The 17,010-nt window shown below is 43.7% G+C and overlaps 1 protein-coding gene across 1 annotated transcript in view; it reads right to left on the bottom strand.

Annotated features, from left to right (window-relative positions):
- Nucleotides 1–17,010, bottom strand: part of KIF1A (kinesin family member 1A) — a 128,729-nt gene that overhangs the window by 33,924 nt on the left and 77,795 nt on the right. Inside the window, exons 28-34 of the mRNA XM_015426810.1 lie at nucleotides 14,995–15,113; nucleotides 9,891–9,976; nucleotides 8,329–8,467; nucleotides 7,558–7,726; nucleotides 4,139–4,229; nucleotides 2,927–3,045; nucleotides 2,266–2,321 (exon numbers count right to left, since the gene is read on the bottom strand). Coding sequence (XP_015282296.1) covers nucleotides 2,266–2,321; nucleotides 2,927–3,045; nucleotides 4,139–4,229; nucleotides 7,558–7,726; nucleotides 8,329–8,467; nucleotides 9,891–9,976; nucleotides 14,995–15,113 — 779 coding nt within the window. The remainder of the gene's footprint in view (nucleotides 1–2,265; nucleotides 2,322–2,926; nucleotides 3,046–4,138; nucleotides 4,230–7,557; nucleotides 7,727–8,328; nucleotides 8,468–9,890; nucleotides 9,977–14,994; nucleotides 15,114–17,010) is intronic.

Here is a 17,010-nt window from a genome sequence, read left to right as displayed (position 1 = left end):
AGTAGGAAAACACACAGATTGCCAAACTGAGGAGATGCACACAGCACACGGCACACAGCAGAGTGGAATATCCCAAGGACTCAGGGATCCTGAGCATCCTGTGAGAGACTCATGTGTGTCACAGACTCATTCCAATCTCTGTACAGACTAAATTTGAGAACAGCAATGCCGTTCCAAAACGATGCCTCATTTCTGGGTACTGTGTGAGTGTACATTTCCCAGGAGCCCTCTAAGGCAAGAACCCTGAATGGCAGCTGGACCTTCCACCACTTTGTCCAAGGACCAACCAAGCTTCTGAGCCTTTCTCATAGCACAGTTCACCACTGACAGAGATGATGTAGGTCCTCCCCCTCTCTAATTAAAGAGGAGGCAGCTGTGCTGCCAGCAGACAACATGTGCTCAGAGAATACTTCCAGGAGCTGGTCAGCAAACACACTGGGTACCAGAACCTCAATCATCTGGAGGGATTTCACATGTTCTTCACAGGGGAGGCAGAGAGACAAACAGAAAGCACAAGACAAAAATGAAGCAATTATGCGCTTACATGTGGCATAAGCAGGGTACGTGAGAGACACGGGCAGCTTATCCAGCGCCTGTAAACTTTATTCTTATTTTAGCTAAATGTTATACACCATTCAACAGCATGGCAGGAGAAGAGAATAGTGAGGTCATCCAAACTGTTAATAAATTAGGGGGAAATTCCGGGGGGGGGGGTAGGGGAGTGGTTGCTATGACTGTTCTTTGCATGAACTTGGGTGAGCTATTTGGTGTTTCAATATCTCCGTTCAGCACATATTAAAGTATGTTGATAATCCAGCCTCGCATCTTTCGCTGAGGGCTGGGCCAGTCTTACAAAAACTGGTCCATAAAAGTTACTCATCCACAAACGATTTTCCTGCCTTGCCTGCTTGCACCCACATTAGCTGTCTCCATTCTAAATGAAAGAAGACAATCTTCCTCAACACCACAGATGAGAAGCTGCTTGCAAGCACAGATTGAGAGAAGAAACACGTGAAGGTTTAAGAAATCATCAGAATTTCTTGGTGACGGGGGGGGATACTCCTTGGGAGCACACTCCTCGGGATGAAGTCACCCAAGAAGAGGCCAGCCCGCTAACCACTTGAGTGTGTCTGCCAAGAGACCTGGGTTGTTAAAATTCCGCACCCTGGTTGCACTGCAGCTCTAGCGTTTTGTTTTTGTGAGGCCTAGAGGATTTCTCTGTAGCAAAACCTGTAATATGTTTTAGTGCCATATTGTGGATATCAATACAAACCCCACTAGCATTTCCTCATCCATGGTGTACCAAAATGCAGTATTAAGGGAGGGATCATGGTCATTTTCTCTTCCCATTGCTTTAAAATATTTGTGTGTTTTTAAAAGGCTGAGACAAGAATCCAAAACGGTTAAAGCTCTGCCTATCCCTTCAGCTGAAGTGCCACATTGGCACCTAACTCATTGTTAAGCCCGGAGGGGTAGTGTAGTGGAGGCAGGCTGTGGAAATGGCAGGGGAGCAGACAATTGGATGATTATTAGACTGGTGAAGGAAGGAAGGCTTTGGGCAGGCTTATATAAATCACTTGAGTGAAAAATGGGCAATTTCTCTTTCTTTTTTTCCAGAGGCAGACAAGAAACGAGTAAAAGTAAATTAACTGAGGGGCAATTGATTTAAGAGGATCTGACAGGAAAAATTATTGAGGAAAACAAACTGAAGGGAATTAAGAAAAAAGGAATATACATCTCTCAGATTGAAAGAACTCAACACTGCTTGGCTAGGCAGGGGATGAATTTGCTTGGCATTGATTGTGCAGGAACCAATTAAAAGGTGCCCAAGATACTGCAGCCACTCCCTATGCCAAGATGTAGAGGAAGACTTGCTCTTGCTAATATCAAGCAACCTCACATCATGATCTCAGTTCTGGGAAATCAATAAAACCAGTATTAGCAGGGACATCACCGTGTAAACAGCAGAATTCGCAACTGATGAATGATCCTCCCTATGAGTCTCACTCTCTCTAGGAGCACCCACACACAACAGCCTTAACCCTCTAGCTCTGGAAGTATACAAAGTCCAGAAATGAAATGAGCTTGCTCCAATCTGGAGTGTCTCATCTATATGGGGTTACGAGGGGACAGCTGCACTCCTTAGGGGCACATTAGCATCCTAAACCACAACAGTCTACTGGGGCCTGTTCTCCATCTCCCGTCCTTCCAGCTCTTACAGTTCCACTAATGACCATGCTAAATGAAGAGCCACCTCTTTCCTACCTGGTTTGGACAATGGCATGACCCGTGGAAAATGACGTCGGGATGGTCTTAGGGGGCTGTAAAAAAAAGGAACACCAATTAAATAAAGGTGACACAGAGAGAATAAGGATGAATCAATCCCTGTGGGCCCAGTGTACACCTCAGTGGCAGTCAGTGTAGTCTGGGCTTTGAAAAGAGAAAACTGGGTTCAAGTCTCTCCTTATCTATGAAACTCACTGGATGGGCATAGGCCAGTCACTTCTCAGTCTAACCTACCAAACAAGGTTGTTGTGAGGATAAAATCAGGACGGATGTACATGCCTCCCTAAGAACCTTGGAGGAAAGGCAGGATAGAGAGAGAATGATAGTTTTCCCCAAGCTACATTGATAAGTGCCAGTACCAGACCACTTGACTGCGAACTCAGGGGTTACAGGGCAATTGTCTTCACCCATCCAAGAATCAAGACTAACCCAGGTTTTTGGCGGCTCATTCACACATAGCCCTGACTGGCCACCTGACTAGTTTACATCAGGCTCTTATGGTTGCCTGGGCCAAGACCTGCATAAGTTTATCGATGCAAAACCATTATGTGCCCATTATCTAAGTTACATTTAGCTAAACAAGAGCCAGTGAGAAAAACAATTCTGTGTGGGTATCGCTTGTCATGCAGATGATACATACCTGAGGACATCCTTGCAGAGAGGGGGGAAAGGATGCTGCTGGTAGTGTCCAAATACTTCAAAGACAATTGGCTGGCTCTTAATGTACTCAATGAAAGATTTAGTCACCTCCACTGCAATCTGAATGACAAGACAGATGGGGTTAAGAACACTTACCAAAGAAGTGTAAGTTGAAACATTGACTGAATAGTCAAAGCTTGCTAGAGCAGGTCGCACACTACTTAGCGTTCACTTGAGCTCTGAACTAGGAAAACCGAACACTTAACTTTTGAGTATGTGTCTTTTATTAGGATGCTAGCTTTAGGCAGAGTTATTACTGAACTGTTAATAAATAAGCTTATTTATTAGCAACTTCTACCATTGAATAATAATATTTTTGTACCAAACAGACTCATTTCCACACTTCCTTAGAGTTCTTCATACATCCCATCCCACTTCACTAGAAACCAAAGCCATTGTAATCACAGGTCTTAAAACAAGCTACTTTCTCTTTCTAAAGTCCTAGAAACAGCATAAAAAGTTTCTGGGCAGAAAAGTGTGCACAGACAACTGCATCTAGTAAAAGGCAACATGATCTTAGAAGAGTCCAAATCTCAAACCTGCCATAGAGTCAATGTGCAGTTTTTGGGAAGTCATTATCTTTCAGTATTATCTGCTTGATGGAAATAATGTTGACCGCCTATTGCATAGATGTGTTGTGATGGTACCATAAATTTAAAACAGCAAATCAAGAAGAAAATACACAGGTTTCAACAGAGCAAAAACCTCTTCCAGCAAACCAGTCATGAGGAAGGATAAAAGCCATATCTAAGAATACTGAGTCAGCAAAAAACTCCACCTCCTTGAACGCATTCATAAACATCAGTACAGGGTGGGTTGGCCATCAAGGCCACTGGGATGGCCGGGGGTGGGGGGCTCTCCCTTCCACTGGGACAGCCCCATGTAGGGTTGCCAGCCTCTAGTTAGAGCCTGAAAATCTTCCAGAAATACAACTGTTCTCCAGACAACATAGATCAGTTCCCTTGGAAAAAAATTCTGCTTTAGAGGGTGGACTCTGTAGCACTATACCCTGCTGAGATCCCTCCCCTCTTCAAACCCTTCCCTCCCCATCAAATCCGCAGGAATTTCCTGCTCCCTTTGCAGGGGTCACCAGCTCACAGTGGCCGGGCGTAAGAAGTCATCAAAAAGCAGCAGCTTCAAAAGTTGTACTAACATTTTGAACATGGTAGAATCCAAGAGGTGGCCCTCGTCCTGTGTTCTTCAAGGGTTCTGTAGAGAAGGCCTCATCATGGCGGTGGATGAAACTGTAAGAAGATACAGATTCTCTTATTGTTGTTAAAGACATTATTCCTAGTCTTCTGGTGTTAGATTCTGTTTGCATATAACTTCATTATGTATAAAGATTTGTTTAGAATGTTGTTCCTAGTAGGTTTCTAATACAGTGGGAATTATTTTCCTGTTGGAGAATTTTTATTTTCATTTATTTATTCACAAAACATATATCTCACATTTCCATCTAATCAAACCAATAAAAATGTTAAACAGAAGCAGCACAAAATACAAAATGTATGACTAAAACTATTAAAAGACATCAGAGAAAAACAAAAAACAGGGCAAGGTCTTAAAAATCCTTAAAAACACATCATAAAAGCAGAGAGTAAACAAAACAACTGTGGGGTAAAAAGAGATGGCTAATCAATCAATTTACAATCCTAGGTCAGCCAACAAAAATATATTCAACAGAGTCAATAGCACATAGCATTAATCTAACTTTCATGAAACATGGATATTTAATAAAAATATTTGACCAAATGCTTTCCTATTAAACAGGACAAAGCACAGAATTTGGCTAACTTAAGAGTGGATTCATTGGAATGATCTGACAGGAGAATGGACACATAAAATTTGCCAGATCTGCCTGGAAAATTGGATAAGATTGGGGCGATACATAATGCACGAATGTCCTTACAAAGTAAACAGAGCGATAGCACATGCTTAGCTCTTTCAACTGCATTTGATTGGCAACAACAAACATGCTGAGCAGGCCCATAGCCATGGGGGGGCTGATGAGGATGACACCCCCCAAGAATATACCCAGCCCTCTCAGATAGGGAGAGGGGCGGGCTCGCTGGGTCTTCCTGCTTCCATAGCCTTTGAGAAGCTGTCCGTGGAAGTAGGTAGACTGGGCGAGGCCATGCAGCAGTTGCCCTCCTCACTCCTCTTCGATGGGAGCCTGAGTCGCTCAAGTCCCCTCGAGGCTCAGGCGCCCATCAGAGTGAGCAAGCCGCTGCACGGATGGAGCTGCCCCCAATTTGACCCCCTAACAAAACATTTCTGGCCACGGGGCTGATGCTGAGCATCAGGAATATGTAAGATGACTAATAAAATTCCTCAAGGCAGTAGAAAATCTCTAAAACACATGACAGAAAAGCAAAGTGGCTAATAAAACTACATCAGGGAGGGAAGAATTTTTTTAAAAAATCCGGGAGAATAAATTGTAAATTGGGTGCCAAGCAAACGTCTGTGGGAGGGAGTGCCACAGCTTAGCCACACATACCGAGTGCTCACTCACCTAGCCTCTGATAGTGGGGGCCAACCAAGCAGGGTCTGAGACTGAGATCTCAATAGGTGGGTAGGCGCATAGGGGAGAAGGCAGACTTTCAGTTACCCTTTGGTCATTGATACCCCAACTCCATGTAATAAGGATTGGCAGGTCAGGATAAATCTGCAGGTCCCCTCAAAGTGCCACCCTCTTTTTCCACAGTAGTCAATGGCTCCCATCAAGCCATCGACTTCTGTAACTGGAAAGACTGCTGAGGTTGGGGCAGAGTCATCAGTATCTGAGCAACAGTGGAGGCTGGGGGACAGCAACTGTAACTGTGCTACCTGCTGCAGCTTCTTTTCATTCTCCTATATAAATCAAAGGGACATGCCTAAACAAATCAGCTCCAATACAAATCAATTAACCTTTTGGAGGGCAAATTGCGTATACACATACACACTGCCGGTCTTACTGATGGGCGCTTTATTAGCACTGATAATAAAACCTATCTCAGTCACATAAAGCCCCACTATTGTGAATGGCCAAGCATGGCTGCTATAATGATACAAAAGAAGAAGTGAAGTTTTGCCCCACAGAGGGGCACATGACTAAATGAGCAACTGCAGAACTTGAACTTGTAGACTGTTAGTGGAATCTTAAGCAGCAGAGTTATATCCTTCAGTGACTTAGAAGGGTTAAACTCCGCTTAGGACTGCAGTATATAACATGCAGTGTTGCTGCATACGTGCAGATTGCTCTATGTCAATGCACAGTGGGTTGCCACTGTTAGTTTACTTCCCAGTGTACATACATGTGTCAGATGCAAACAGATATGGCACAATAAGCTACATACAAAGGAATGTAAAAGAGTATACAAGGGAACATAAAAGAATATTGATATCTTGGATTGTTTTGGTGATACTGAGGCGATTTTCTGTAAGAAGTTATTGTTTAATCATGGCATATGTGTTCATTGCCTATTTTTATTATATTGTTTGATATTGCTTTTATTGACATTTTGAATTGTTTTGTCTTCTTATTTACACTCAGTACACAGTTTTCTGGGAGAATGGTGGTCTTTTAATTTTTGGAAATAAATAAATAAATATAAATATATATATACACACAAATTTGTTAGTTTATGAAGTCCACCCCACCCAATCTGTTTATAGTTTCACTTTAAGTAACAAAAGTTTGTTGCTTGCCATTTCCTATTGTTGGTGCATAAACAGATGTGACAAAGATTACTAAATCCCAGCAGTATATAAAAGATAATTCAGACTAGGAGTACATGGGAAGGAAATTTAACCCTACATATCCTGCTCTGTTTTTCTAATTGAGAGTACATTCCCCTAATTGTTATTGCCATTTTACAAAGAAAAGAAGATGGGGGTTTAATGTCTTTTTCCCCTTTAAAATGATAACCACAGTGGCAGGAAGACCAATTTCCATTAGCAAAACCAAGCAGAGGCTGGAGCGTCACATCCCATTTCCTCTCCCTTCATGACCCCAGTCTTAATCATGGCTGCACATAGACTTTTTATGGATAGACAGAGATCTGTGCTTATTGTCATGTCTGTGTGCCCCCTTAGCCCTTATGTAGCACACTCTGCAGCTATCACATGGAAACAACGTGAAATTGCATTAGCAGCTAGTCAAACATGACACTAACAAAGCAGGAGTAAAATGGTAACAGAAGATGAGAAGATTCGGTGCAAGGGATCTCAGACTGGAATGGACAGGATCCTTGCCACGTGTGATCAGGCATTTGTCTTTGGAGCAAGCAAGCACATGCTCTCTAAGGACAGAGCCAAAGCCCTCTCAGTTTCCTCCAGTAAGTACCAAGGCTCCTGTTGATTTTTCTTCCTATACAAAATTTAGGTACTTTATGTTCCAGACTACACCTTTCACACCTTTAAATATTAGAACAATTGTGATAGACCACAACTCTGTTAAGCCAGGGGAGGATGAGATAGACTAATGAACTACAGAAGGAGGAGCAAGCACATTCTCTTAAGCAACCTCTGCTTCCACCTTGAAATTCTCTGCCCTTGTTAAAGTATAAAAGAGAATGAAGGACTGTGTCTTACTTAAACTGGCAGAAGATGTCTGCATATTCTGCTGAAATGCTGGATGCCTGCAGAACAGTCACTCTGAAAGTGAAGATGCTACCCAACTTCAGGTGTTCCAGGGCTGTCTCTAAAGGCCCATCCATAGCAGATTTTTCTGAACTGTCCAGAAGAAGATCCTCTGGAGTGGCTGAAGAAACATAATCACAAAGATGCAAGCAATATGTATAAGTACCATGTTTTATATCCTGGGTGGTACTACACAGCACAGTAACCTGCTCAGGAAATCCTGGGCACGGAGAGAAAAAAACATTGCTCATTCTAACACCCTTGTATATACCAAGTGCTGAATCTCATACTAGAAAAAGTACTTTTGGCAAGCACAATTGAGTTGCCATATCCTAACATTCTTATGTAAAGAAGTTATAAGGATAAAAAGAAACTGGGTAGTAGATTTTTCACTGCTGAGGCCAGAGTCTTATATTACTTTTGATAATATAGAAATCAATGGTCCTGCTAAGAAAAAGCATATAGAGCATAATTCATGACTGGTTGCATACGTGCTGCCCCTTTCCCATTACACACACTGGGGAGCCAAAACATGTAATATTTTTTTAAAGAAAAAACTGTTTCATCAGTCATTTGCTCCACTGCCTGACTGTGTAGATAGAAACCAGTCAACAAAGTCACTTTTCCAGTTTTCCATATGGGGAGATCCAGTTAGTGGCTCAAAACTTTTCAGTACTATGCACACAGCTCCCCATCCCCTTCATGGCCCCAGTGACTCCTCACCTGCACAGGTGTTGTTGTTGACTTCATCTGCTGATGGACCCATGTCAGTTATTTGCCCCTGTCCCTCTACAATGCGCAACTCCTCCTGAGAGGTTCCAGAACGGGACATTCCCACCACAGGACAGGACTCAGATTGGAACTATAAGGAATCAAAGAAAAGGGATAAAATACAAATGAAACACTTGAAGGTATGAATGGCATTATTAGTTTCTTCTTTCAGTGGTGTATTTTTCACTTCTCCTTTTTAACAAGGAAATACGACCAATACAAAGCCAAGATCCAACAGCAAATTGACACCAGATTCAAGGAGTGAGGGTCTTGTATAGAGCTTTGTATTTACCTTCGTGAATAAGAATGATATAAATTTGTAGCATCAGTGTTGTGTATTTTATTTAAAATGAAGCACCAGCTTCCCCCTCCCTTCTCCAACACAACTAGCGGACCATTGCTGTTCAAGACTGCAGATGTTTCTAGAATTGGTTGCCATTTCACACAAATAAAACAAACCAGTTAACTCGGATTTCTATATGTTACATGTGTTGGCAGAGTTTAAATATGCAAAGAAGTGGAGCACTGACTGTTTAGAGAAAAATAAGTCAGTTTATTAAAGAAGAACAAACTCTTAAAGAGCGTAGAAGAGAGAGAACCTTAACTGTCTAACCTAACTGCTGAAGGAATCACAACAACAAGAAGGAAGCTCTGCAGGAGCAGGAAGTCTCCAGATAGGGTTGCCATTCCTTTGATGGGGGTGGGGGGTTTAGCCACTTTCAGCCCCCCCCCCCTGATTCACCACCTCTGAGCTGGCTGGCGGGGGTAACCCCATCCCCCAAGAGCCCCATCCTCACCAATGTGCCTGGCGCAATGATGTCACCCAGAAGTGACATCATCGTGCAGGGCACGTTGCGGGGAGACGCTCTAGCATAGAGTTTCCCCCCAAATGCTAGAGTGTCCCCCCACAACATACCCTGCACGATGATGTTCCTTCTGGGTGACATCATTGTGGTGTATGCACTTTGCGTGCATGCCAAAAACTCCAGGACAAGGAGAGGGACCCCCCCCCCAATGGCAGCCAGGTAAGACCTGGCAACCCTATCTCTAGAAGAACCAATCAGGAGGCAGCAAGGACATAAATTGAAATTGTGGGCAGTCTCTAATCTAGTTATGCTAACTACCAGTCCTTCAGCTGTCCCCCTGTAGGGTGATCTTTAGATCTCCTTCATAAGGCTGCACTATAGACCTTGCATATTCCAACAGCATGTAACTGGCTGCAAAGTTAAGCTATATATTGCTTAATGTTGGGCCTACAATGTTATTATGTATTGCTTAACATTGGCCTACAAAACAACTGGATGGATGCCAAATAAATGCTCAGGGAAGTTTAGAACTGTAGAGATAGGAACACTTAGTGTTACTGAAAATAATCCCTCCCATTTCACCACACTTCTAGTTCTGAATTTGCATAATGAAGAGAATCATTTATAAGCAGCTGGGTACAGTCAAGGCATGCCATGTTAGCAACTCTAGGGGATGAGGTACAGTCACCATTGACTTTCCTTCCATACCTTCTCAAAGTGCTGATCATCAAAAGATATTTTGGCTGTTCCAGACTGCCGGACTCCTGAGCCATAATCTGGTGCTTCTTCATCCGCTGGAAACAGAAATGCAGTGAGAAGTTTTAGCTGGGAAAGAAAAGCTCACTGTTCCCAATAGGCTGAGAACCAAAGCCACAGTCCTTTAAGGTCTGACGTTTTCCAGACGTACCAGTTTGTATGGTTAAACCTAGACCTCCTGCCATCATTGAATGTATATTTATTTTATTTAAAATGTTTCTCTTCCACTTTTCCACCCAAATAGGTTCTCCAAAGGTGACAAGCATTAAACTAAATATTAAAATATTTCAACATCAAGACCAGAAAACAGCAGTTAAAAATATACGTGTGTATAAAACACTTAAACAATTCAATAACTCATATAAACATGAAAACACATATAACAATACAACCGGGGGAAACCAATAACAGTGGGGGAATGCCAAACAAAACAAAAAAAGTCTTTATCGGCTGGCAGAAGACAACAATAGAGGGAGACAGACAAATCTCCCTTCCTGGGGAGGGAGTTCCAAAGTTTCAGTGCCACAGCCAAGAAGCTCCTTTCTTGGTAGGCCTGCCAGGTCCGAGTTGGGAGATACCTGGAGATTTGGGGTGTGGAGCCTGAGGAGGGCGGGATTTGGGGAGGAGCTTCAATGGGGTACAATGCCATAGAGTCCACCTTCCAAAGTGGCCATTTTCTCCAGGTGAACTGATCTCTGTCACCTGGATATCAACTGTAATCCCAGGAGATTTCTAGCTACCACCTGGACGTTAAGAACATAAGAACATAAGAGACGCCAATGTTGGATCAGGCCAAAGGCCCATCCAGTCCAACACTCTGTGTCACACAGTGGCCAGAGATACCAGTGCCATCAGGAGGTCCATCAGTGGGGCCAGGACATTAGAAGCGCTCCCACTGTTGACCCCCCCCCAAGCACCAAGATGACAGAGCATCACTTGCCCCAGAGCTCCTTATCTATACCGTGTGGCTAATAGCCACTGATGGACCTCTGCTCCATATGCTTATCTAATTCCCTTTTGAAGCCGTCCATGCTTGTAGCCGCCACCACTTCCTGTGGCAGTGAATTCCATGTGTGAATCACTCTTTGGGTGAAGAAGTACTTCCTTTTATCCGTTCTAACCCGACCGCTCTGCAGTTTCATGGAGTGCCCACGAGTTCTTGTATTGTGAGAAAGGGAGAAAAGTACCTCTTTCTCTACCTGCTCTTTCCCATGCATAATCTTATAAACCTTGATCATGTAACGTTGGCAGTTCTATCTCTTGGGTTGTCAGCTATCTAGCCTCAGGTGATGGGGGCACCCCAAGCAGGGCCTCTAACAATGATCAGGGTGGATGGATAGGTTCATATGGGAGCAGGCTGTCCTTAAAGTAGGCTGGCTCCAAGCCATACAGGGCTTTTAAAGGTCAACACCAGCACCTTGAACTGGGCTTGGAAGCAAATGGGAAGAAGCCAGTGCAGATGGAATAAGACTGGAGCGATATGGTCCCTATGACCCATTGCAGTCAATATTCTGACAGCAGCCAATAAAGTAAAGTTACATAGTGACACTTTAGCCTCTTGGCTGCTAACGAATAGAAGATGTACATTCAATGGCATCTTGTTGTCTGGTTAGACCCCTTGTTGCCATTGAATGTGCCTCTTCTACTAGATATACCTACAAATGTACACATGGAAAATGCCACATGTAGTTACTCCTAAGGTTTAACAGGCAACCTTTTCATATGCTACTGTGACAACAAGGCAGCCCTGAGCAGCCATGCAGGGTAAATACAAACACCCACCACGGTAGCATCAGGACTGATACTGACCTCAGATGAGTATGCACATGGTTAAACTAATTATCTGGGTGGTTCACCCTGTGTCTAAAAGCATCAGCTGGCCTACAATGAAGGAAATTTTAGACGTAGGGCTGTCTGGTGGTCTGTATGCATTTTGAATCATCCAAATGAGGAGGAAATCAGCAAAGGTACCATCTGTTTGCATGGTTCAAGTTGGCGGGAAATGCCTCTGCTAAAACTGAGCCTGATACAGCAATGTATGGAGACCAGGGGTATGCATTCAGATATCCCTAAACCAAAATTAAACCCCAAATTAGCTGGTTTTGGTTGGCTTGTGGAGATCCAAAATGACGCAAAACATTCATGAAGTTCTGAAAGTAACAAAAATTTACCTTCTGGAATTTCAGGAGAGTTTCGGCTCGGGGAGATACAGGAGCAGGGAAGGAGAGACAGGACACTCTGCCCATAAGCCATTAGTGGGCATTTTGCCTTGCTTTAAATTTTAAAGTGCCATTATTTTCTGTGGGAAGTCCTGGCTTACACTCACTAACAAGTGATGCCAGCTAACAGTTGATAGTGGTGGCCAGGACTTCTGGCCATTATTCCCTATGTCCTTTTAGTTTGAAAGCTAAAGGAAGGACTGGGCCAGTCCCAGGCTTTCCTGGCTAGCATTGGCCCTGCTGGTGGCTCTGGGGTTGCAGTGCAGTCCTGTTGCCCAGTTAAAGTCCCTGCTGCCAGCACTAGAGGCAGCAAAGCCTGCCCCCACCACTGGAAAACAGTGGACAGGCAGACAGGTGGGCTCTTAGACTCCCGGAGGCTTGGCTATTTCCCAGCAGTGAGGGCAGGCTCTGCCACCTCTGATGCCAGAAGCAGGGACTTTAAAAAGGAGAAAGAACTGCACTGTAGCTCAGGAGCTGCCAGTGGGGCCAATATCAGCCAGGTAAGACTGGGGCTGGTTTGGTCCTTCCTTTAGCTTTTAAACTAAAAGGACATATGGGGGGGGGGGGCAGACCTAGCCTCCAAAAGCCAGGACTTACCATTGAAAATAACAGCCAAAGAGATGAGAGATGCCCAATAACATCTGATGGTGGAGGGGCCACCGCCCCGCCCCCCGTCTTCCTCCTGCCCTATTCCTTCTGCATGGAGGTGGGAGGAAATGGATCCTGAAAACTGTTTTAATTTGGGGTTGGGTTTTTTAAAGGGCATGATTTTTCGGTGCCAAAATTCCAGAACCCCAAAACAGTGCCTCTCTCAAATGACAAAAACCACACATTGGCACATCAAAAATTAGGGCCTTTAAAAAAAACCTGACTCAAGATTAAAACAGAGAGAGAAATTCTGCTAATCCAGGTCTCTGCCATCCTGTTGGCCAAGACTGTCTATCCTGGTTTTTCTCCCAGCTCCCTACCCTGCCATTTAACTTGGCACAGAAGGTGACTGCACATTCAGGAAATCCAGATGGCTTGAGCTTATTTATTTTATTGTTTGACAGAAAAATTCTGCAGCATATGCTTATACAATTGTACTACAGTACTATTCTAGTACAATGGGAATGTGAACGTATACATTTCACGAAAAGATTCTTAGACAAAAATATAAACAGCAGGTAAGCATCTTTTAAAATATTAATAAAAAGGCAATCTAAAATCCCCATCCTAAAGATCCACAAAGCTGGCATTGAAAAGAAGACACACCTAAAGGCTCATGGCTGTCTTTTGGACATAGGACAACTATTTAGACACAGTCTCTTTTCTAAAATAGCAGGCAATTGCTTCAGTAGTCACACACACACTCAGTACAAGCTCTATGACCTAACAATGTGCAAGCAAGGGTTTTGGTAAACTGCAGCACAGACTAACATCTTTAGTCCTTGAATGATGCACAGACTGCTTACATCGATTCAGATACCCATACCAGTGGCAGGTTCCATTACAAAACGTCATGCTTGGCATAGAAGATGGAGGCTGAATCATCCAGAAATTAGCTTTCACTAATGAGAAACTGCAGCTGTTTGATGGAGAATAGGTGCAGCAAGGTGAGCTGTGAAACAGCATGATGCTTGTTTGAAGCACTTTCAGGAAGTATCAATTGGAGCAGCATGGGAAATAAAATTTGGAACTGTAACAATCCACAATTGCAAAGCATATATATTAATACATGCATTCCTCTAGATCAGAGTAGGTCCTTCTGATGCAAGGGCGTAGAGGAAACAGATTCAGATCAGCGGTTTGTGCACTTAGAGCACAAACTGTGTACACACCAGTTACATTACGCAACTGTACTAGGATCATTTCACACAGTGGCTCAGCTCCTGGCCAAAACTACTTCCATATTAAGCAGAATCAATATGGGGGCCATGTTTGTAAGTAGCTTACCATCTGGATTGGTCCAATTGCATTAAACAGCCATTAAAGCTCCTGAAGTTCTTGGAGGGCAATGGCATGGCTTATGTGGTAAGCTGCTTATAAATGTTGTGCTACACCCCACTCTACTCTACTCCATGCCAGGCATGGAGCCCCCACCATTCAGCAGCAGTTTTGGATGGCAGCTGTGATACCTACACTACATGCCACTTGGAGCAACCCCTGTGATAGCAACTAATACAGAGTAAGAACATGTACTCAAGAGAGATCACTGGAGTGCTGCTAAAGGGAAAACTGATAACCGAAGCATGGCCATTTAGTTGTAGAGTGTTTCACATGTCTTGAAGTGATAAGTGGAGTGATAATGTAAGTGGTGGAGGGCATCAGGCATCCCAGGAGGTCAAACTCCCAAGAGCTTCTCAATTGGCTCCTCAACATGAATTTTGAATCATGACCATACCCACTGTTGTATTTCGGATTTTTTCCCCACACAAACAAGGCTCGTTCACATGTGCATATTCATGGAAAGAGATTTGCATGTGTGAATAAGCCAATCAGTGATCAACTGTCAAAGATGGACCTTTCATACCACCTCTCCTTTCCTCATATACAACGCTATTCAACAGAGTCACATTCAGCTGTGACCTGTCCAATGCTGAGTAATCAGATACCTGTGTCACTCAATTGTTGATTCACACATCACCTCTTCCTCTCCTGTGTGACCAGTGAGAAAAGCTTTGGTAGAGCCTTCCATTTATTATGCACTACAGTTGTGTCTTCTGACAATCTGTCAAAGGGCTCTCTTACCACTGTCCTCTAGCTTCATATTAAAAATGAGTTTCTCACCAGGGGTTATAGAGATTGCCTGTAAAAGAATGACCAGAACTTCACCTTCCACTGCCTTCATCTCTTACCTGAAATAGCCTGAACAGCCACACGCAGGAATCCTTTAACTTCCCCCTTCTCACTGACAATGGCAACACGGTGGACCAGAGGCACAGGGTACAACAAGTTGCTGAGATACACAAAGGCTCTGGAAGGAAAAGTAACATAGGAGAGTGGTCACTGCGCCTCATGAATGAGCTTCTCCAAACATACTCCATAGCCGATGGCAGCTGGGACCACAGTTCACCGCTCACATCACAACATGGCGCTGCAAAGCAAAACTAAAGAAAGGCAGCCACGGCCAGCCGGACAGAGGGGGGACTCAGCGTGCTTAGAGCAGAGATCCTGTACTGAGCAGTGAAGCGAAAGCATAGCGAGTTAGTGAGCGCTAGCAGAGCATACCTCTCATTCTGTCATCTCCCATGGCTGAACGAGGGGGAGGGGGGGCTGTGCTGGTGCAACAAGGAAACTAGAAAAAGGACCTCTAGCATGAGAGACTAGACAACTAGTACCCCGGGTGCTGTCATTCGTCCAAGGTCCTGCTGCTGAGTAACACTGGGGCAAACGGGACAGAAGAGAGAGGGAGTAAAAAGCAGGGGTCAGAGGAGGGGGACAAAGGCAGAAAGAATGGGGTGGGGAAAGCAGAGGGTAGCAGAGGAAAGGGACAGGGAGAGTTGTGCTATTCCTCGAGAATAACTTTCCAAGATTTGAAAGACAAAGGGAGCTGAATTTCAAGCCTGCTTCAAATGAGATCTTTTCTCATTAAACCATTATGCAAGGAAGAAAACACATGTCCGTAAAGATACACTGCAGACACCTCCTTTCAGCCAAATGATCTAAGGGCATGAATGGTATCCCATATGACTCTGATCCAAAACAAATATTGTAACAAAACCAATCACTTGGCCTCTTGTTACTACAGAAATCCAAGTCGCTCCAGCTCTCTCTCCCCCTCCCCTCCTGCCTTCTTGAAGATAAAAAGAGCAATTCTAAGCAGGTCTTCTTAGAAGTAACTTCCACTTCATTCAATGGGGCTTATTCCCTGTCTTCCATTTCCCTTGCATATATGTCTTTTAAATGTAGCATATAGTAATTCATAATGGGGTGGCATAGCTCCATAGCATGCATTTTAATGGGAATTATACCTGCTTTCTTTTCTTGCAAACTTTCCCCCATGTGTGTAGCTATATCTACAGACTGAGAATTCACCACATCTGATGAAACAGATTCTAACCATGAAAGCTAAAACCACAATATGTCTGTAATTTTTTTTATGGTGGCACAAGATTTCTTTCTGGTTTTGCCACGGCAGACTAACATGGCTGTGCATCTAGAATTTGTTTCTTATAATTACTCAGTTTGTGCCAAGATTTCACTGAAGTTTAGCCCAAGAGTTTTGCTTTCAGCACAAGCTGAATTCTGGAAGAAAAATATTTCTGCCTTTTCCTCAGTTTTGAAAAATTAGTGTCCTTTTTTTATCACACACTTTAACAACTCAGTAGTATACTTAAAAGTGCAGAGGAAGCAATGGAAGACTGAAATATTTTTAAATCCCTCTGTAAATATGAAGGTAGGACAAATATCTTTCATACAAATAAAATAAGAGGCTTCATGGATCACACCAGAGGTCTCTCTAGTTCAGTGTCCTGTTTCCCAAGCTTGCCAGCCAGATATTCTGGGAAACTCATGAGGAGGGAATAAAGAAAACAACTACCCACATGCCTCTCAAAACTGGCATTCAGGAGTACAGTGCCTCTGAACATGGAGTTTCTATTTGGCTATCATACCCTAAAGGCCATTCATGGGCCTGTCCATCTCCATTCATCTGTCCAATCCCCTTTTAGAGTCTTCTGCCAAACAAGTTCACTGGGGGTACAAAATTCAGAGGGCCCAAGTCAAATGCCTGCTGGATGTCTTCACCAATCCACTCCCACCAACACAGTCTGCTGACACTCAGCTTGGCAGTGGGAGGAAAATGGCAGGGAAAATGGGGGTGGCATGATTATGCAACCCAGAAGCGGCATCGTCACACTGGGGGATGCTCT

This window comes from Gekko japonicus, unplaced genomic scaffold (genome assembly GCF_001447785.1).
Source record: "Gekko japonicus isolate JY-2015 unplaced genomic scaffold, Gekko_japonicus_V1.1 scaffold14, whole genome shotgun sequence".
In the NCBI taxonomy this organism is placed as follows: domain Eukaryota; kingdom Metazoa; phylum Chordata; class Lepidosauria; order Squamata; family Gekkonidae; genus Gekko; species Gekko japonicus.
This window is presented reverse-complemented; position numbering and strand designations above follow the sequence as displayed.